Below are 21844 nucleotides of genomic sequence, written 5' to 3'. Positions count from 1 at the left end.
ACTATTGTGCTATAAGAAATAACAAGCACGGTGATTTCAGAAAAACCTGGGAATTTATATGAACTTATGTAAAGTGAAGTGAATAGGACTGTTGCAGTTTCAGGATGTGTTGTGGTGGAACCATCTCAAAGAATTCACAGTCAGAGCACCTATAATGCAAGTATAGGCATTTATTGAGATTGATGCCTCTCATGAAGCGGGCTAAGTTCCAAGAGGAACCAGCAACTTCAGAGAAAGCAAGATAGATTTTTATAGGGTAAAAATGCAATTACATAACAGAAATTATAAACATTAAAAAGGAGTTTATTAGGGGATTAGGTAATAGGGGAGGGGTCCCAGCCACAGTGGAACTTTGCATGAATTTACCCACAATGTATACAGAAAAACCCATTGTGGGGGGCATGAATGTATTATAATGAAATTATAATAAGCCTGTATGTCACAAGTTCACCTAAAGGACAGCTTTTGTTATTACTGCCCAGGTGCCTACTTAGGCACCTTCTGTTGTTTTGGGATCCCACTCCTACTTGGGCATCCTGGTGGTGCTGCTTTCTGATTGGTTGAGTACTGTGGTTCTGTCTGAGACTAGATGGATGTGGTTGTGGTTGAGTGCATGGACACACCTGCTGTTTCAGTGGGAAATATGAGGAATGGGTCTGGGAGCAGTGGCTAGCTAGGTGCAGCAGCTGGGATCCCATCACATGGACACACCTGCTGTTTCTATGAGAAATATGAGTTCATGGACACCTGTTGTTCTAATGAGTAGTGAAGCAAATATGAAGAAGTTAGGATATTGGGGGGGTGGGCAGTGTGAGTGGCTAGGTAGGGCAGTGGGCCTGCTATTTAGTGGAGCCTATAAGGAAGTTAGAATACTGGGGACGGGGGCAGCTTTATCAGAATTCCATCAGAACCAGGAGAACATTGTACATAGTAGTAGTAATATTGTATGATGATCGACTATTAAAGACTTAGCTATTCTCAGCAATACAATGATCCATGAGAATTCCAAAGGATTCATGATGAAAAATGGTGCCCACCTCCAGAGAAAGAACTGATGGAGTCTGAATACAGTTTTAAGCAACGTTCTCTTTAAACGTTCTTTATTTCCCTTTTTTATTTCAGTTTTCTTATACGTGACTAATATAGAAATACATTTTGTATCACTGTTTATGTATAAGATTTATCAAATTGCTTGCCTTCTCAATGATGGAGGGAGAGAAAGGAGGGTGGAAAGAAATTAGAAACTTAAGATCATAAAAAAAAAGATTAAAAATGGTTTCTAAATGTAATTGGGAAAAATATGAAAATTATTTTTTAAAAGATGAAAGCAAATTTGCTCTATGGAGCAGGTATTCCAGAGACCACAGTGTAAGGGGTAAAAAGCTTTAGAGTGGGACATGGTTGGGGGGAGTTGGGCTGAAAAGAACAAGATTAAGAGAATGAGCTGTGGATGGAAGACGGCGGAATAGTGAGTCAGGTTTTCAGAATCATTGGGATGGGTATGATTGGGTAGAAGTTTGTTCATCATTAAGGAATGAATTCAGGGAGTTTTTCAATTTCTTTAAGGGTTTGGTCACATGGTGGAGACCTCTTGGGGTCTTAGGTAGCTTAGGTGAGGAGATCTGTGAAGGAAGCTGGTAAATGACATTTCTTTTCTGCCCTGCAGGCAGATCAGGAACCTTGTGGAGGGAGCTGTGGGAGTAGAAAAATGTTTCAGATGATAAGTTAGCATTACTTACAATGAGGGAATAATAGAAACTTTCCCAATTGATGCAGAATTAAAGCAACAGCATCCTATTTTCTGCTATTGTTTAACATAGTTATAGAAAGCATTTTTTGCAAAAATTAGGTTTAGCCTAATATAACAGTCATTCAGATAAGTCTTCCTCGAGACCTTTGGGCTTTCTCCACCAATGACTACAAGGAAGTTGTCCTGGAGTAGAGATGGAAGACCACAAATAAGGTCACATCCCCAACCAGTCCCAGTAGATAGAGACAACTGTGGTCTAGGGCAATAAGTTCCATCTACTTCCAGGAAGGGAGAGAAGGAAAAGGCTCCTCAGTCAAATAACTTATGATACAATGCCACCTGCTGGTCTTTCTAATATCTTACATAGTATACCACAATAATCTAAAAATAGATTCACGACCTTATCGTAAAAGGTCCTACCATTTTTTTAAAAATGGAAAAGAATGAGATCAGATGCTTTTCCCAACTATGGCTCCAGGAAGACTTCTTAAACAAATAAGGATTGGAAGACATCACAAAAGACAAAATAGATCATTTCAATTTCATGTCAGAAAGGTTTTTGCATGAGTAAAAGTAATGCGCAGGTCACCATATCTGAGAGTTGAAAGGGACTTCAGCAGCCAGCTAGTCTAGCATATAAATGAAAGGAATCCCCACTAGACATATTGGATAAGTGTTTGCCCAGTCTCGGCCTAAAGATGTCCAAGGAGGGGTAACTCCATCTCTTGAGGAAGCTCATTTGCTTTTGGACAGACCTAGTTGTTAGAAAGTTTTTCCTGACATCAAGCCTAGCTTTGCTTCTTTGGTCTTTCTGCCCATTGAACCCAGTTCTATCTTTTGGGGGCAAACAGAGCAATCTCACCCCTCTTCCATATGACAGCCTATCAAATGATTGAAGACAAATACTTTTCCTTCTTTCCTTCTCCAGACACAAACGCTCCCCAATTCTGACATGGACTCTAGGACTTTTACTCACTTGGTTCCCCTCCTCTAGGTGGTCCCCAGTTTATTGATTTCCTTTATGACACAGGCTAACTGGAACTGAACAAAATAATACAGAATAATACCAGAGTGGGAAACAGGAAGGAAGGAGCTCTTTCATTATTATTATTATTCTTTATCTAAGCTTTTAAAATACAAGGAAACCATATGGCATAGCAGAGAGATAACTGATGTCCTCGTTGTGCCATATACCAACTCTGTTGCTATAAGTTGCTTGGCCTCTTTAGGTCTCAGTGTCTTCATCTCTGAAATGGGATTTATAAAAAATACTTATACATGGCAGAGTTGCTGTAGGAATAAAAGGTATGCCATTTGAAGGCAGTCCTTGACAGAGTGGACCAGATTAAACTGGGGGGCCTCTCTCTATAATGGTCACTATGGATCATTCCCTTCTTCCCCGTGGTTTCCTCTCAAAACCTTGTATAGTGAGTTTGATTTTTTTGTCCCAATTTTTGCTTACGTAATCTATTCCACGGCCTGGAGAAGTTCATCAACGCTATATGTAAACGTTTGCTTGGGTTCTACATAGTGCTCTCATGCCTTCCCAGTTAGTAATGGAGTGAAACAAGGCTGTATGCTTGTTCCCATGCTTTTTAGCATGATGTTTTCAGGATATTGTCAAATGCTTTCAATGAGGATGAACATGGCAAAAAGGTCAGCTACTACACTGATGGTAAATTCTTCAACTTGAAAAGGCTACATGCCAAGAGGAAAGTGGAGGGAGTGTTGGTGCATGATTTTCTGTTTGCAGATGATTGCGCACTCAATGCAGCCTCTGAAGCTGAGATAAAATGAAGTATGGATCATTTCTCTGCTGCTTGTGTTAATTTTGGCCTAACAATGCCAAGAAAACACAGGTGCTCCATCAGCTACCAGCACACCATCCATATGTGGAACCATTGGTTACAGCAAATGGAGAAGTTTTGAATGTTGTGGATAAGTTCATTTACCTTGGTAGTGTACTTTCCAGGGATGTACACAGTGATAATGAGGTCGATGCACACATTACCAGAGCTAGCTCAATGTTTGGGAAGCTCCAAAGGAAAGTATGGGAGAGAAGAGGTATTAGACTGACTACCATACTGAATGTCTATAGAGCTGTTGTGCTGACCTCATTGTTGTGTGCCTGTGACACCTGGACAGTCTACCAGCACCATGCCAGGAAACCGAATCGCTTCTATTTGAATTGTCTTAGGAAGATTCTGAAGATCACCTAGCAAGATAAGGTACCAGACTTCAGTTCCTTATTTGAATTAAACTGCCAAGCATTCAAACTGTACTTCAGAGATTATAGCTCTGATGGGCTGGCCAAGGTGTTGGAATGCAAGACATATGCTTGCCAAAAAGACTATTGTATGGAGAACTCACATAGGGCAAGCATTCACATGGTGGTGAGAAGAAGCAATACAAGTTCACTCTCAAGACTTCTCTCAAGAACTTTGGATTAATTGTGTGACTTGGGAGACATTGGCATAGGACCAACCAGCATGGTATTCCCACATCAGAGAAGGTGCTGTACTCTTTGAGCAAACTGGAATTGAAACAGTTCAAAGGAAATGTAGGATATGCAAATTTAGATTATCCACCCCAAATGTTCACATGCACTATTTGTGCCTGACCTGTGGTAGAGCATTCTGAGCTTGTATTGGCCTGATCAATCACAGTTGGACACACTGAACCTTGACTAAAGCATGGTGATGTCATTTTGGTCCTCTTCAAGAATGAAAGACAACAACCAACCAACCAACCAACTACTACATTAGCACCTGGCTATGTTTCCTAAAATGTCTCTCTAGCTTGTAGCTCCATCAGTGGTTTTCCATGGGAATGTAGGAAATTGATTTGTGTATCTGAGGGTTCTCATCTCCCCTGTTAGCACTCAGGCTTTCAAGATCTTGAGTGTAAGGCAGATTTTATTTCACTCATCTCAGAAAATATATCATGGTGGTATCAAACAACCTTCCCCTCTGGTAAGACTTCCACTTTTCACTCTGGATTTGGTAGTGGTGGTGTTTGTCTGTCCTTCATTCTTGAAGAGGACCATGACATAATGGAAAAGATGACAAGACTTGCAGTTGACTTTGATTTGAGTGAGGGAGGGCTGTGCAAGGTCACCAGCCTCACTTTCTCCTCCAGAGCCATCTAGGTCCAGTGGCCTGATATTCACCAGGATGACTGGTGCATTGGGAGATCCTGGCCCTTTTAGGTTAAGATTTTTTCAGGTTCTCACTTTGAGTGAGGTAAGGTCCATTCAGTCAATAGGCCTCTTTAAGAAGTTAATCAAGGGATGGCCCCTTTAATCAAAAACTGAAAAAAAATTGGGAGTGGGGGGGACCCTCAGGGTTCCTGGCCAAAAGAGAAACAGTTACTGTTTAGTATTACATTCACTCTGTGCTAGGAGGGCAGGGACCTATTGTCCAATCTATGGGGTCCAGAGTGATTTGGGTTTAAGGCAGAATCCATATGACTCACAGTACAGGAAAAGAGAGAGGTCCAAGTTGTTTCCTGATATATGTGATTCCTGGGTCTTTCCCTCTGGAGTCATAAAAATGGTTAAATCCTTTGCGTTTCTCTCAAAATCCTAGTGTGAATGGACATCTCTATCCCCTTTCCTACTATTTCTCATCAAATCTGAATCTCTCAGACTGAAGCTACATCCATCTAACCTTTCATATTTCTGTCATCTGCTTCTTAAAGGTTATTTGGGTCCATATAGAAACTGCGGATGAAAATATAGTCAATGTGCAGCCTGGTGTCTTTTCTACTTTCCTCTCTGAGTTTACTTTTTTATTCCTTTTATAAAAAATTAAATTTATTTTTTAATTAATAAGAATCCATCTTCTCTTACACCTCTTCTCTCCCACATCTCCCCCCTGCCACCACTAATTGAAAAGGAAAGAAAAACAAAACTTTCCATGTATATTGGCACACACTTATAATCTCTGCTATTGGGCAAGGTAGATTGCTTGAGCTCAGGAGTTCTGAGGCTAAAGGTAGTTGGGTGTCCATACTAAGTCCAGCATCAATATTGTGAGCCCTAAATTCATGGGGCCACCAAGCTACTTAAAAAAGTACAAATCAGCCCATATCAAAAAGCCAAGAAGGTCAAAGCTCCCAGGCTTAATAATAATGATAACTTAATAATATCTTGGTAATAAGATTTTTGTTCATTTGTTTCAGTGGTGGACAACTCTTTGTAACCCTGTTTGAGGTTTTCTTGGCAAAAATACTGGAATGGCTTGCTGTTTCTTTCTCCAGGTCATTTTACAGCTGAGGAAACTGAGGCACAGGGTTAAATGACTTGTCCAGGGTTACACAGCTAGTAAGTGTCTGAGGATGGATCTGAACTCACAAAGATGAGTGTTCCTGCCTACATACCCAGCACTCTATCCACTGTGCCACTCAGTTGCCCTGGTAGTGGGATAACCACTGCATTTCCAGCCTGGTCAAGATAGGAAGACCCAGTCTCAAAAAAACAAAAACAAACAAGCAAACAATGACAAAATCCAAACTCTTTCAACAAATAACCATGGCCAACTAAAAAAAATCCACATTAGTCATGTCTAATACATACATATATATATGTATATATGTATATGCCTCAATATGCATGCTGAGTCCAACTTCCTTCTATTAAGAGGTAATAGTCTTTTTTTTTCACATGGAGGTCAGAAGAAGCAATATAAGGACACTTTCAAGGTTTCTCTTAAGAACTTTGGAATTGATTGTGTGACATGGGAGACACTGGCACAGAACCAACCAGCATGGCATTCCTACATCAGAGAAGGCGCTGTGCTCTATGAGCAAAGCAGAATTGAAAGAGCTCAAAGGAAACAGGATGTGCAAATTTAGAGAATCCACCCCAAATGTTCACAGAGGTTATTTGTGCCCAGCCTGTGGTAGAGCATTCCCGAGCTCATACTGAATCAGCCACAGTTGAACACACTGAATGACTCTAACATACTGATGTCATTTTGGTCCTCTTTGAGGTGCAAGGACAACAGCCTACCAACCAATTAAGAGATAGGTAGCATGTTCCAACTTAAATCCCATGGCACTATGGTCTGGCACTGCATTGATCAGAGTTCCTAAGTCTTTCAAAGTTGTCTTTACAATGTTACTTTATAAATCATTCTTCCAATTTTCCTTACTTCAGTCTGCATCAGTCAGTCAAACATTTAGTAAGCTCTTACTATGTGCCAGGCATTGGGCTAAGTGCTGGGGATACAGAAAGATACAAAAGACAGTCCCTGCCCTCAAGGAAACTGCAATTTAATGGAGGAGACAAGAAGCAAACAACTATTTACAAGCAAGCTATATACAGGATAAATAGGAAATAATTAGGAGAAGGAAGGCATTGTAATTAAGAGGGGTTGAGAAAGGCTTGCTATAGAATAAGGGATTTTAGTTTAGGTTAAAAGAAGTCAAAGAAGCCAAGAGGAAGACATAAGGAGGGAGTGTGTTCCAGGCATGGGGGACAGCCAGGGAAAATGCCTGGAGCTGAGACATGGAACTTCTTTTTTGTGGAACACCATGGAGGCAAGTGTCATTGGATTGGCTGGGAGTAAAGTATAAGTGGCTGGAAAGGAGGGGGTGGTGGGAGGGGCTAGATTATGAAGGACTGAACATCAAATAGAGGATTTTGTATTTGATCCTTGAGGTGATTGGGAACCAACAGAGTTTACTGAGTAGAGGCTGATGTGGTCAGACCCACCCTTTAGGAAAATCATTTTGGTGGATGATGGAGGCTGGATTGGAGTGGGGAGAGACTTGAGGTAGGCAACCTCCCCCTCTCCCCCATAGCTATTGCAGTAATCTAGGAATGAGGTGATGAGGACCTGGATATTGGAGAGATGCTGTAGAAGTGAAACCGACAGATCTTGGTAACAGATTGGATATGGGGGAGGTGAGAAATAGTGAGGAGTTGAGGATGACACCTAGGTTTCGAGCCTGAGGACCTGAGAGGATGGCATTATCCTCTACAATAGGCAATGTAAGAGGGGAAAGAGGTTTGGGAGGTGGGAAATAATGTTTAGTTGTGGAGTTGAGTTTAAGCTGTCTATTGGAAATCCAGTTCCAAATGTCTTTAAGGCAGTTGGAAATATGAGATTGGCGGTTGGCAGAGAGCTTGGGACAGCATGAGCAGATCTGAGAATCAAAGGTCAGATGCATGTACTATTATCATTACTAGGTTATCAGCTTGGTGATTATTATAGTTGAACGATTATGACCTTGAAATCTTGAACCTGAGTCAGTGGGGCAAAAAGGACCCTGGGTAATCCTGGGGAGATGGTTCGTTGTTGGGGAGGGGCATATCCTACTCTCACCTTACAGGATGTTACAGGATGAATGGAAACTTCAGTCAACACAGAAATAGAAGCTGTTATCTGATGTTGCACTGATGCTGGAGGTGACCCCTCCCACCCCCCAGTCCCTGAGGGTGTTAGTGGAACACAGAGCTGTAGATATTTTGAATATGGGCCTGCCTGACAATGGACTGTGTGTTTTTTCTCTGAGGACCAGACTGGCTAAATACAGAGACACTCATCTCAAGAGGGCTAGCCACTGGGTGATGAATTCTTTGGCCCTGGAAACTCATTAGTATTACAGTGTAAGCCTGCTGAGTTTAAGGAGAGGGCTTTCAGGACAATATCTTGCAAGGAAAACAGACATCAATGAATACAGCAAATCAGATTCCCTGGAAAAGAAAAAATGCCAGAGAAGCAGGGAACTCAGAGATCATTTGAGTCAATTCTATTCCACACCCTCTCCTCTCTCCTGTGACCCCATAGAGCCTCTTTCAACTGGGTTAGAGGCTAAGAATTTGAAACTTGAAATCCTGACTAATTCTTGGTATTTCTTCTGTGTTATGTTTGTAGGGCAAGGAAGGACAAAGGAAAGAGAAGACAGACTCTCTTAGAGATAAATTCACACAAAAGCTGAACACTACCACAGAAGCTCCTCTGGGGAAGGACCCTCAGGGCTCTTTGAGAAGTGAAAAGCCTGTCTCCCTCCTCCTTCCTTCCTTCCTTCCTTCCTTCCTTCCTTCCTTCCTTCCTTCCTTCCTTCCTTCCTTCCTTCCTTCCTTTCCTTCCTTCCTTCCTTCCTTTCTTCCTTCCTTCCCTCCTTTCTTCCTTCCTTCCCCACCCATACTTTCTTTAATGATAAGATTATTGAATCTTAGCAACAGAAGGGGCTTTTGAGATCTTCTGCCTAAGTCCCTCATTTATTTTTGCCTAGTTTAAGTTTTTTAAAAATTGACATTTTGCAGCCAGAAAGAAACAATTTGAGTATTGTGGAAACACAATCAGAATAATCCAAGATCTCTCAGCTTCTACATTAAGAGACCGAAGGGCTTGGAATATGATATTCTGGAGGGCAATGGAGCTAGGATTAAAACCAAGAATCACCTACCCAGCAAAACTGAGTATCATGCTCCAAGGCAAAATATAGACTTTCAATAAAATAGAGGATTTTCAAGCTTTCTCAGTGAAAAGACCAGAGCTGAATAGAAAATTTGACTTTCAAACACAAGAATCAAGAGAAGCATGAAAAGGTAAACAAGAAAAAGAACAAGAAAAAGAAATTGCGAGGGACTTACTAAAGTTGAACTGTTTTGTTTACATTCCTACATGGAAAGATGATATGTATGATTCGTGAGAACTCAGTATTAGGGTAGTTGAAGGGAATATGCATATATATATATAGGTATATATATATATATGTTTATGTATATATATGTGTATGTGAGTGTGTATGTATGTATATATGTAGGTGTGTATATATATATATAGAGAGAGAGAGAGCAGGCACAGGGTGAATTGAAGATGAAGGGAAGATATCTAAAAGAAATAAAATCAAATTAAGGAATGAGAGAGGAATATATTAACAGAGGGAGATAGGGAGAGATAGAATGGGGTAAATTATCTTGCATAAAAGTGGCAAGAAAAAGCAGTTCTGTAGGAAGGGAAGAGGGGGCAGGTGAGGGGGGAATGAGTGAACCTTGCTCTCATCAGATTTGACCTGAGGAGGGAATACCATACATACTCAATTGGGTATCTTACCCCACAGGAAAAAAGGAGGAAGAAGATAAAAAAAGGGGGGATGATAGGAGGGAGAGCAGATGGGGGTGGAGGTAATCAAAAACAAACACTTTTGAAAAGGGACAAGAGGGTCAAGGTAGAAAATTCAATAATGGGGGATAGGTTAGGAAGGAGCAAAATATAGTTAGTCTTTCACAACATGAGTATTGTGGAAGGGTTATACATAATGATATGCATGTGGCTTATGCTGAATTGCTCGACTTCTTAGGGAGGGGGGGTGGGAAGGGAAGAGGGGAGAGAATTTGGAACTCAAAGTTTTAAAAACAGATGTTCAAAAACAAAAAAAAAAACTTTATGCGTGCAACTAGAAAATAAAATACACAGGCAATGGGGCGTAGAAATTTATCTTGCCCTACAAGAAAGGAAGGGAAAAGGGGATGGGAGGGGAGTGGGGTGACAGAAGGGAGGGCTGACTGGGGAACAGGGCAACCAGAATATACACCATCGGAGTGGGGGGGGAGGTTAGAAATGGGGAGAAAATTTGTAATTCAAACTCTTGTGAAAATCAATGCTGAAAACTAAATATATTAAATTAAAAAAAATAGAAGGCTAAAAAATAACTGACATTTTAAATTATTAACAACAAAAATAGCAAGTGTTTATACATAGCTTTAAAGTTTGCAAAAACACTTTACAAGTATTACCTTATTTCAAAAAAAAATTGACATTTTAATTTTTACCTCACCTTCATTTTCACATTGGAAATGCAGACGATATAAAAACAAAAGATGATAATATGGCTCCCTACCAGTGAACCATTCCTTGGGCTGCAGTCCTCTGGCCAACCTGTAGGACATACCTGCAGTTTAATAGAGTAACATTTAATTTAACTTAATAAAGGTTAACAGAGGAAAAAATGAAGTTCAGCAAAAGTAACCATATTAACCGAGTCTGATGACATATGCAGGGTCTCACACCCGAAGGGACAAAAGTTTATATTCTCCTCTCTTCTGCAGAGCCAAGGATGGCCACTGATTAAAGTATAGAGTCTCTGATTTTTAAAGCCTTTCGTAAGATGAGCTCCGCCTAACTTCCCAGGCTCCCTGCTGGTGGTCCTGGATCCAGTGACAATGGCCTCCTGCGGTTTCTCATTCAGCCCCTCCCCCCTCCCCTCCCCCATCTCCTGGCTCGGACAGGTGCCAGGCTGTCCCCCAGGCCGAGAATGCTTTGGCTCCTCGTCTCTGCCTCCTCCCACCTTCCGCAGCCAGAAGCCTTTCCACAACCCTCTTTATTCTAGAGTCTTCAGGGCTGTCTTTTGTGTTGTTGTTTCGGTGGTCTCGGTGTTTCGGTTGTGATTCTAATTTCACTACGTCACTTTCAGCCTTGGTCCCTCCCCCTTTCTCCACTGCAGGATCTTTGCACTCGCTCTCCTACCTCGGGTTTGCTTTCTCTCCCCATCCACCCTCCTCAGCACTTCGCCCCCGCCCCCCCCCCCCCCCCCCGCACACAATGCGCACGCAAACAGCCTCGCCTTCGGCTAGGCGAGCTATTTGATTGGCTGGTGTCTCATGCATATGCATATCGGGTGGTTGGCTAGGTCCAAGTCCTAGTCGGTGGAGCAGCCCATCTGTGGGGGCGACCCTTCCTCCCTCCCACCCCATTCAGCGTCCTTGTGCTGGGCCAGTGGACTGAGCTTGTGGAGGCACCCTAGGGCCTGCAATGAGTGCCCTGGACCTGGCCCGGGTGGGCGCTTGTGTCCTCAAGAACGTAGCGACAGGGGAGGTAAGGCAAAGGGGGAGGAGAGAGGAGCAGCTCCTGCGCCGGAGGGTGGGGGTCCCTGTTTCACGTCCCGCTTGGAGTGTGTTCCCTGTTGCTTGTCTCCGAGAAGCTTGGGCCCCTCTTGCGTGTTTAGCAGTGGAATACTCATAAATACATCACGGAGGCCGTTTCACAGTTGCAAACCTCATGGGGGGGGGTGGGGGGTCCTACTTGCGCTCTTGGAAAGGAGAGTCCCCATAGCCCTCTGTCCCTGAGGGCAGAGTCCTCATTCCACAAGTAGGGAGAGGTGGCAGAGCACCTGTAACACACCTTTGGCTTTGGGGTGGGGTCTCATTTAAACGCTTAGACCTGAGTGGGTACTTATTGCACATTTTAAAAAGGAGGTCCCAATAGGATGCCTCCAGAGGTGGTGTCCCTATTGCATGCTGGGGGCGGAGGTACTCTTTGCACTTCTCAGAGACAGGAGTTCCCATAGCTCGCCTGCAGGGGTTTCAGTTGCACTCCTGAGACTGGAGATGGGGTACTCCTCGCACGTCTCAGAGAGGAGATTCCCCATAGACTGCCTCTAAAAACCTCAGTTGTCTTCCTGCGGAGGGATATGGGGTATTCCTTGCACACCTTGAAGGGAGTCCGCCTAGCACATCTGCGGGGATGGGTCTCTTACGAAGGGGCAGCCTGCTGCACTTTCTCCTTGCCGGCCCCTACAGCTCCCTTGGGGCTCAGGAGGCTTGCCCTTGGCCCTGGAGCGGGTGGACCCTCACTGGCTTTGGCCATCTTTGTTGGGTCTGACACAGGCCGTGGAGCTAAGGAGCCTGTGGCAGGAGCATACTTGCGTGGTTCTGGGGCTTCGGCGCTTCGGTTGCATGGTGTGTCGCTGGATCGCCCAGGATCTCAGCAGCATCAAGGACCTCCTGGATCAGCACGAGGTGCGCCTGGTGGGCATCGCCCCGGAGACCCTGGGCCTGCAGGAATTTCAGGAGGGGAACTACTTTAAAGGAGGTGAGTATGGACAGGCAGCCCCCACTGGTGAGAGCCCAGGCTTCCAAACCAGGGGTCCCATCCCAATCTTAGCTCAGCCATTTCTCAGTTATGGGACCTTGGACAGGTCATTTCCCCACTTTGGGCCTCATTTCCACTCTCTTCCCCGCCCCCCCCCCCAAAAGACCTGGGCAGCGTCCATTCAGAAAGGCAGCAAGCTAGTGAATGGAGCATGGACCCAGCCTCTCTCATCTGGGAAAGAATCTTAATACCAGACCTGCCTACCCAAAATCTAGATCTGGAATAAATAACACCACCACCAATAACATTAATAACAATAATAACAGCAGCATTTTTATAAGGCTGTTATCTCACTTGGTCCTCACAAGGACTCTGGGAGGTAGGGGCTCTTTTTATCTCCATTTTTCAGATGAGGAAACTGAGGCTGAGAGAGGTTTAAATGTTTTGCCCAGGATAAGGCAGCTAGTGAGTTCCTGAAGCTAGATTTGAACTTCCTTGTGGCTACTCAAGGGATCTCAGAAGCCATTTGGTCCAAACCTCGAAGGAGGAGATTGAAACCTAGGAAAGTTGGGTGACTTGTCCAAGTCACATGTTGCAGAACAGCTGACCTAGGGCTCGAGCCGCTATACCACACAGTCAGGCTTATTGTGAGACTCTTAATGTAGGAGTTCTTAACTTGGAAGCCAAGACCTTCCTTTAAAGAAAAAACAACAACATTTTGGTAACCTTTTAAATATAATTGGTTTCCTTTGTAATTCTCTGTATTTTGTTTTATGCATTGAGTTTTTTTTTTTTTTTGAGGCAATCAGGGTGAAGTGACTTGCCCAGGGTTACACAGCTAGTAAGTGTCTGAGTTCAAATTTGAACTCAGTTTTCCTGTCTCCAGGGCCAGTGCTCTATCCACTGCAGCGCCACCTAGCAGCCCCTATTGTATGCATTTAGAGACATTTTTCTGATTAGAGGTCCATAAGCTTCACCACACTGCCCAAGAGGGCCAGGATCCAGAAAAGGTTCATTCAGTCATTTGAGCATTTATTAAACACTTACTATGTGCCCAGCATAGGTTAAGAACTTAGGTTCTTAACTGTAATGAGATCATGGATCATAAGGTCTTTGCAGTCTTATAAATGTCAGTTATTATATAGGACTTAGATTAAATGATCTCTAAGCTCCCCTCCAGATTTAAATCCTATGGTCCTAGATAAGGAGAGGAGAAGGTGAAGGCAAGCTGGTGGAAGGAAACTGGCTCTGCTTCTGACTGGCTGGGTCACCGTGGGCAAGTCAATCCTTAACCTTCTCTGGGCCTCTTGGGGCCCTTATTTAATAATTAGAGGATCCCACATCTGGAGCTTGAAGGTACCTTTACTGGCTATATAAGCTGACCCCTTCACATTACAGGTGAGGAGGTGAGCCCAGGGAGGTGAATGATTTGCTTGGGCTTGCAAGTTAGCAAGTGTTCAGAGTCTTTGTGACTCCAAGGCTGGCTGTGTGTCCTCTATGCCTGCTGCCTCTCTAGTAATGCCCGACCTTCCTTTCATTCTTTAATTTTTACAAAATGTTTTTCGTACACAATCTCACTCAAGCCTTGAAACAACTCTGGGAGATTGATGCTATGATTATCCCCATTTTATGGTTGGGGAAACGGAGGCTGAGAGCAGCTAAGGGATTTGCCTGTAGGTATAAACTGGGTGCACTTAGCACCATTCTGTGCTGCCAGGGTGTTTCCCTTAGTAGATAGAAGGCTTTAATTCACCAGCAAAGGCATCAGTAAACCTCAGAGATGACTAGGCTTCTTTGATATAGTTTTTGGCCTAGAGATCTTGGATGCATCATTGCTGTGACAATTTTTTAAGTGTAAAGGCTACATAAATGTTTAAATATTTTGTCCTGGCTGGGGAGTTACATGTGAACTCTGAGGCCTACTCACATTGGTTCTAGAAGAACACTGGCCCTGGAGACAGGGGACCCAAGTTCAAATCTCAGCTTTTTCTGCCTGTTTGGGTTGAGATAGATAGAGCACTGGACTTGGAGTCAGAATGACCTGAGTTCAAATCCAGCCTCAGACATTGACAGGCTGTGTGACCCTGGGCTCTGACATGTGTCTTCGACACTGCCCAGTGGTCTAGCCTCCTGGGGTCAGTACCTGATAATAACAGAGACTTTGAGGACGTTTCTGTAGCCTTTACACTTAAAAAATTGTTGTAGCAATGGTGCCTCCAAGATCTCTGAGCCAAAAACTGTCTTAAAGAAGCCTGGTCATTTCTGAGGTTTATTGATGTCTTTGTTGGTGAATAGCCTGGCCCCTCAGACCCCATGTTCCTTCTCTGAAGGTGACTCCTCATTTGTCTGCATAGCCCATGCTGGGAGAGAAGGATGTGGCTGGGGGCCTGGGTGGAGAGGGGATGGGGAAATATGGGATATTCTCCCCTCACCCCTGTCATTGTTTTTTAAAGTGTCATCAATAACTTTCACTTTTACACTATAATTTTTGGAAGCAACCCATCTCCCCTTCGCACCACCCTCACCATTGAACAACAGGTACAGCCACTGTTTGAAAATGTCGACTTATAATAGCTAATTTCTGTAAGTGTTTTAAGGTTTTCAAAAGGCTGAACATACTCATTAAAGCAACTTTGAGATTCTGCCTCACATTCTTCATATTGGCCAAGATGACTGAGGAGAAAAATGACAAACGCTGGAGGGGCTGTGGGCAAACAAGTACAATCATACATTGTTGGTGGAGCTGTGAATTGATCTGGTCATTCTGGAAAGCAGTTTAGAACTATGCCCCCAAAGTCAGTAAGTGGTATATACCCTTTAACTCAGCAATACCACTCCTAGGCCTATACCCTCAAGAAATCAAAGCAAGAGGAAAAGGATCTATATGTAAAAGAAATCTGTAATACAAAATATTTTCATGGTAGCAAAAAATTGTAAAGTAAAAAAGTATCCTTCCATTGAGGAATGAGTAAACAAATTGTGGTATATGAATAAAATGGGATTTATTTTTTATTTAGAATAATATTTTATTTTCCCCAATCACATGCAAAATAGTTTTTAACATTCATTTTTTAAAATTTGGAGTTCTAAATTCTCTCTTAACCTTCCTCCCTTTCCCGTTCCTGAGATGGTAAACAACTTGATAGGTTATACACGTGAAATCATGTAAAACATTTCTGTATTAGCCGTGCTGTGAAAGAAAACACAGAAAAAATAAGAATAGAAACAAAGTTTTTTTTAAAAAGTCTGCTTTGATCTGCATTCAGACTCCATCAATTCTTTCTCTGGAGGTGGATGGCATTTTTCATCATGAATCCTTTGGAATTGTTTTGACTAATTGTACCCTGGACAGTAGCTCAGTCACTCCCAGTTGATTATCATACAATGTTACTGTGTACATTGTTCTCCTGGTTCTGCTCATTTCACTTTGTATCAGTTCATATAAGCCTTTCCAGGTTAGCGGGATATTATTGTGCCAGAAGAGATGTTGAAATGGACAATTTCAGAGGAAGTTGGGAAGACTTTTATGAAGAGTGCCTTGAGCAGAAGTAGGAGAAAAATATACTGGTTACAACATTATAGAGAAAAAACAACTTTAAAAGACTTTAGAATTCTAATCAACAGAATGATAAACTGGGAGTTTATGAATGAAGATCAAAATAATAATAATAATATAAATAAAATAATAATAAAAATGAAATAAAGATGAAGATCTATAAAACACCACTGTCTCCTGACAGAGAGGTGACAAACTTAAAATGCAGAAAGAGACATGTTTTCAGACGTGGCTAGTGTGGGAATTGTTTTTACTGGACTGTGAAGATTTGTATTGGGGAATTTGCTCTTTTTAATTTACCTAATAGATGGTGGTGGTGGGAGGGTATAGTGGGAAGGACCAATTTTTTTTTTAATGCTTGCTACTTGAAAAGTTTTTAAAATATTAAAAAATTAAATTTTAAAATACCTTACATATATTATCTCATAGTTATCTACATGTTATCTGTTGATCCTCAATAACCCTGAAAAGTAGATACCATTATTATCCCCATTTCACAGATGAGAAAATTGAGGCTTGCAGGTTTATTGACTTGCCCAGGGTCACACAGCTAGTGTCTAAGGCAGGATTCAAATGGATTCCTTCCTGACTCCAAGCCCAACCTTTACGTTCTATACACCTTTTGTCCTCTAAATCTCAGCTGTCTGGAGGCAGGTTTTTTTTCATTATCTCTTTTCTGGGACTATTCCTTATTAATTGGTTTGTCTGTGACTAGGTCTTTGGTTTCCTTTGGTTACTGGTCTTCAAGGTCGCCATTCATTCTCTCTTATCTGTTACTGCCTTGCTTCATTGTATCATTCATACAAATCTTCCCAAGTTTCTCTGAATCTGTCCTCTTTCCTCATTTTTCAGAGCTTTATCTTGATGAAAGTAAGCAGAGTTACAAGGAACTAGGATTTAAGAGGTGGGTGAGATACGGGGGCCCTACAGCTAAGGGCACAAACGTTCTCTGGGGGCAAGACTGGGAGGAGGTGGAGGGATGTGGTTTGGGGAGTGGGGGCGGGGCACAGGCAGGATTCCTCCCTACTCAGCATTCCATTCCCCACCCAGTCTTCCCTTGATCAGATGTCTGCAGCTCCTTGCCGGGGCCTCTGGCCAACTGCCTGGTGTCTCCAGGCTCCTCCCTCTCCAGTCCCTCTGTCACTCACCTGCTAATCCTAAAATGCAGTTTTGACCATGGCACCCCACTCTTCACCCCTTCTCAAAGTTGTGGGATGTCTCCCTGTTTTCTCAAGGATTAAGTAAAAACTTCTGAGAGCCTGACCTGCAAAGTCTTGTACAGTCTGGCTCCCTTGTGCCTCTCAAGGATAGTCCCAGTAAAATGCTTTAGGTACCTTCCAGGGCAACATAAATACTAGCTGTTAATTACTGTTTCAACGGCAGCTGATGGTACTGTGTACAGAACCCTGGGAAGTCAGGAAGTCTTGAATTAAAATATGGCCTCAGACACTGTGTGACCCTGGGCAATTCATTCATTGTCTCTGCTTCTGTTGCCTGATATGTAAAGTGGGGATGTTAGCCCTTCCTTGAAGGGTTGTTGTGAGGATTAAATAAGATAATATTTCTAAGACACTTAAGGTTGTATTTCTTCCCTTCTTGCTCCCTTCTCTCTCTCCTACCTTTCCCTTTTCCTTCTCCCCTTCTCTTTCTCCTTCCTCTCCCCTTCTCCCCTCCCTTCTCCATTCTCCCTCTCCCTTTGTCTCTTCCTTTCTCCCTTTCCCTTCTCCCTCTTCTCTCTCCCTTCTTTCTTTCTCCTTCTTCCCTCTTCCTTTTTTCTTCTCCTTCTCCCTTTCTCACTCTCCTTTACTCTCTTTACTTCTCCCTCTCTCTCCTTTCCTTCTCTCTCTCCCTCTTCTTTTCTCCCTGTCCCCTTTCTTCATTTCTCCTTCTCTTTCTCTCTTCCCTCTCCCCTTTTCCTTCTTCCCTTCTCCCTCTCCTTTCTGATTTCCTTCTTTCTCCCTCTTCTCTCCGTTACCCCTTTTCTTTCTTCTCTTCTTCCTCTCCTCTCTCTCGTCCTCTCTCCTTTTCTCCCTATTCCTCTCTCCCTCTCCACCATTCCCTCTCCTTCTTTCCTTCTTCTTCTTCCTCTCCTCCTCACAGGTACAACAGCTTGAGCATCATCCCTGCTGCTTTAGGGAAGCCAGTCCGGGATGTTGCCGCCAAGGTCAGTGAATGAGGTTGTCTAGCACTCAGCTTTATCCTTTGTTTCCCCTGGATTGGTGGTACCCTAGTGACCCAGACTTTGCTTCTCCCACATAGGCAAAGGCCATTGGCATCCATGGTAACTTGTCCGGTGACCTGCTGCAAAGTGGAGGGATGCTAATTGTCAGCAAAGGTGAGTGATTCGGCAAGAGGCCTGCATGGGTGCTGGCATCATCTTCCAAGAAGGGCAGGGTTAGACCCAGTAATATGCTCTTCCCTGAAGCAAATGAGGGCCCAGAATGTTTCCCCAAAGAGTCAGCTCATCTTCTCTAGCATCTTGGCCTAGCAAATGGAGGGTTGGCTTTGCAATCCAGGAAGACCTGGGTTCAAATCCTGCCTCTGACATGTACCAGCTGTGTGACCTTGGGCAAGTCACTTAACTTTTCTGTCAGTTTCATTAACCATAAAATGTGAAAAATAACACCTAGAGGACTGACCTCATAGACTTCTCATGATGATCAAAGCAGATGATATGTGTAAAATGCATTTTTATAGCAGTCTAAGACTGGCACCGTGTTTTGTGTACACTTTCTCAGCAGCTCTCTTGGGCAGGTCGGTGCCACCATCACCCCCATTTTATAGATGCATAAACAAAGCATCAGTGGTTTGTCCATTGTCACACACCTAGTATGTATACAAGGCAGGTTTCGAACTCAGGTCTTTCTGACTCCAATCTGGCACCCTGATGAGAATGATGATAACACCAGTAATAGTATTTTGTCCCAATAATTTTATTTAGTTATAAAAAGCAGTTATTTTGTATACCTGTGCGATAGTCTGTTGAACATTGACTATAAATTAATAATAGAAGGATTGCAGCTTATCTTAGGACCACCCGTCTGACTTGGAGTCAGGAAGCCCTGAATTCGAATTCCCCCCTCATACTTAGGAGGCTTGAACTCCCTGCTTCCCATTCTCCTGTGGAGGTGTCTGAACAACAGCAAAGCACTTGACACAGTGCCTGGCACATAGTAGGTGCTATATAAATGTATATTCTTTCCCCTGCCCACCCAAACAGGGCTCTTTTTGCTCATTGGATACAGTACGAGTTTGCTGGAATTCCCCGGGAGGGGCTTGAGCCCAGCTCTCTGAGACAGATGCTCCTGTGAAGAGGGACGCCGTTGCTCCCCTATGGGGCGAGGCTGCTGCTTGGTGGAGGATGGGCTCAGGGCAGTCAGCTCCTGTCCTGTGTCCGGCCCCATGGGAGTCCTGAGTGTTGCCAATCTGCTTTCCCTCAGGTGGTGACAAGGTGCTGCTGCATTTCATCCAGAGCTCGCCTGGGGATTACGTTCCCCTGGAAACCGTCCTCCAGACATTGGGCATCTCTGCAGATGCCCGCTCCAGCGAGAAGCCTCAGGTGAGCTGCCATCAGAGCTGGGTAAGGGTAGAGATCATTTGGGCATCCCCAGGGCCACCCTGCTGGGGTCTGCCCTCCTGCTCCAGCACTGGGGCTATGGGGAACGGGCACCTGTGCTGCACCTACTGTGTGCCAGGCACTCTGCTAAGTGCTTTGTTGTTGTACAGAAACCTCCAGAGGAGAATGGGAAGCAGAGAGTTGAAGCCTTATAAGTATGGGGTGGGAGGATTAGGTCCTTGGAGCCCTGGCCTCTGGGACCTATTTCTCCAACCTCAGAATAATATTTATAGCTCATCTTTACAGAGCACATTTTAACATTTGCTAATCACTCGAAAGGCAATCAACACAGATTAATTAAATTCCCACTATGTCAGAGAGTCAGTCAACAAGCATTTACCAAGTGCCTACTATGTGCCAGGCCCTGTGCTAAGCCTTGGCAATACAAAGCCAAAGGAAAGTCCTTGTTCTCAGGTAGCTGATGGAGCAGACGATATGCAAACAATATGAACAAACTAAATATAGGCAGGATAGATGGGAGATGATCAGTAAAGGGAAAGCCTTGTACCAGGCACTGGGAGTACAGAGACAAAAGTGAAAACTCCCTTACCCTTAGGAAGCACACATTCTCATTGTCTCTTCATAATAGTAGGTGCCTGGAATCAGGAGGACCCGAGTTCAGATCTGGCCTCAGATACATACTAAACATGTGACCTTGGGCAAGTCATAAAGAGTCATAAAGAGTTGGACAACAACAAAAAAAATGGCTGAACAACAATGTAATGCTCTCTATTTATTTTAGTCATTTAAAAACCTGATTTGGGGAAAGGGTCTCTAAGCATCACCAGGCTGCCAGTGGGGCCCAGAACACAAAGAACATTTAAACTCTTGTCTCAGAGAGTTACCTAGAGCATTACCTAGGGCCCCACAGTCTATATGAGTCAGAGGTGAAACTCGAACCCAGATTTTCTTCATTCCTAGGCTAGAATTTTATCTATTACAACAGTCTAACGCTTAATGCTGTCATCATATCATATGTGTTATGTGAGAAACGTTTTGTGACTTTCTAGGCATCTTGGTGCCGCAGTGGATAGAGCACTGGGCCTGGAATTAGGAAGATCTGAGTTCAAATCCAGCCTCAGACATTCTTTACCCGTGTGACCCCGGGCAAGTCATTTAACCTCTGCTCTCTCAGTTTCCCCAACTGTAAGATGGGGATAATAGTAGCACCTCCTTCCCAGGGTTGTTATGAGGATCACAGGAGATAATATTTGTAAAGTGCTTAACACAGTTCCTGACACACAGTAGGTGCTTAATAAATGCTTGTTTCTCACCTTCCTCCCCCTCCCTGATTTCCCCCAGCCACTAGTGCCTTCTACCTCCCCAAACAATAACCTGTTATTTACTTAGCATATGCTTATATGTGTACACGTGGCCTCCCTCATTAGAATATAAATTCCCCACGGGCAGGGTCTTTGCATCCTCCCTCATGCCTCCTACTCTCTCCCTTGATGATATGTTATACGTGTCCTGGTCTTTATGCATTTCAGAGTGGAGCACAGCTTTCCTAATACAAGCCTACCCTTCCAGCATCCAATTGTCTCTCTCTTTTTCCCTTTCAGTGCACTGAGGATGTGTGCACGAGATGACGGGCACTAGGCCCGGAAACTCCTGTAGACTGTCTCCTCCTCCTGAGTTTCTTCCACGAGAGGGTCAGACTGAAGAGCCCCTTCACAGGAGGCAGGGGTAGAGCCAAGATCTGCCTGTGAGCCATCCATGACCCATGAATGCTATTAATTAAAATTGGGTTATCAAATGAAGTCTCTGGTTGAGTTGAGTCTTTGTGCTTGGAAGCCAGCATCTCTCAGGTCTGCAGCCCTGCTGAGGATGGCAGTTTTTTTTTTTCCCTTCTGGCAAATGATGTGCCAGGCCCTAATTTTGTCAGAGGGGGAGCTTTCGACATGGGTGGTCTAGGCTCCTCCTTACTGGAGGGCTTCCAGGAGAGGCTTGTCCGGGATTCTTTTTGGGATGTGGAGTCAAGAAGGGCCTTCTAGCTTTGAAATTCTATGATTCTGTAATTCCAGCCATCTCCAAATGGAATGGGACAAAGAAGGTTCCTGCTCATTGGAGGTTGTGACAATATGGTAAACAGAGTGCTG

The 21844-nt window shown here is 43.6% G+C and overlaps 1 protein-coding gene and 1 long non-coding RNA gene across 2 annotated transcripts; one reads left to right on the top strand and one right to left on the bottom strand.

The window, feature by feature from the left end:
• Positions 1–1279: 1279 nt before the first annotated feature.
• LOC118838650 lies at positions 1280–10916 on the bottom strand. Its single transcript, XR_005009597.1, has 3 exons — positions 10742–10916; positions 10541–10654; positions 1280–1692 (listed from the first exon to the last, which is right to left on the bottom strand). It is a non-coding gene; the product is annotated as an uncharacterized LOC118838650 (long non-coding RNA).
• A 451-nt stretch (positions 10917–11367) lies between these two features.
• Positions 11368–21505, top strand: PRXL2B (peroxiredoxin like 2B). Its single transcript, XM_036745464.1, has 7 exons — positions 11368–11577; positions 12369–12573; positions 16982–17033; positions 18230–18293; positions 18389–18464; positions 19570–19688; positions 21308–21505. Exons 1-7 carry the CDS (start codon positions 11515–11517, stop codon positions 21332–21334), a joined length of 606 nt encoding a protein of 201 aa, XP_036601359.1. The 5' UTR covers positions 11368–11514; the 3' UTR covers positions 21335–21505.
• The last annotated feature ends 339 nt before the right edge of the window (positions 21506–21844 follow it).

Source organism: Trichosurus vulpecula, chromosome 2, assembly GCF_011100635.1.
Source record: "Trichosurus vulpecula isolate mTriVul1 chromosome 2, mTriVul1.pri, whole genome shotgun sequence".
In the NCBI taxonomy this organism is placed as follows: domain Eukaryota; kingdom Metazoa; phylum Chordata; class Mammalia; order Diprotodontia; family Phalangeridae; genus Trichosurus; species Trichosurus vulpecula.
Note: the sequence above shows the minus strand (reverse complement) of the source record. Positions and strands in the feature narration are given on the sequence as shown.

Coding starts and splice junctions, on each gene's coding strand:
- PRXL2B (XM_036745464.1), top strand. CDS start 11,515: ATGAGTGCCCTGGACCTGGCCCGGGTGGGCGCTTGTGTCCTCAAGAAC. Junction 17,034..18,229: donor AAGGAACTAGGATTTAAGAG/GTGGGTGAGATA, acceptor TCCTCCTCACAG/GTACAACAGCTTGAGCATCA. Junction 19,689..21,307: donor GCTCCAGCGAGAAGCCTCAG/GTGAGCTGCCAT, acceptor TTTCCCTTTCAG/TGCACTGAGGATGTGTGCAC.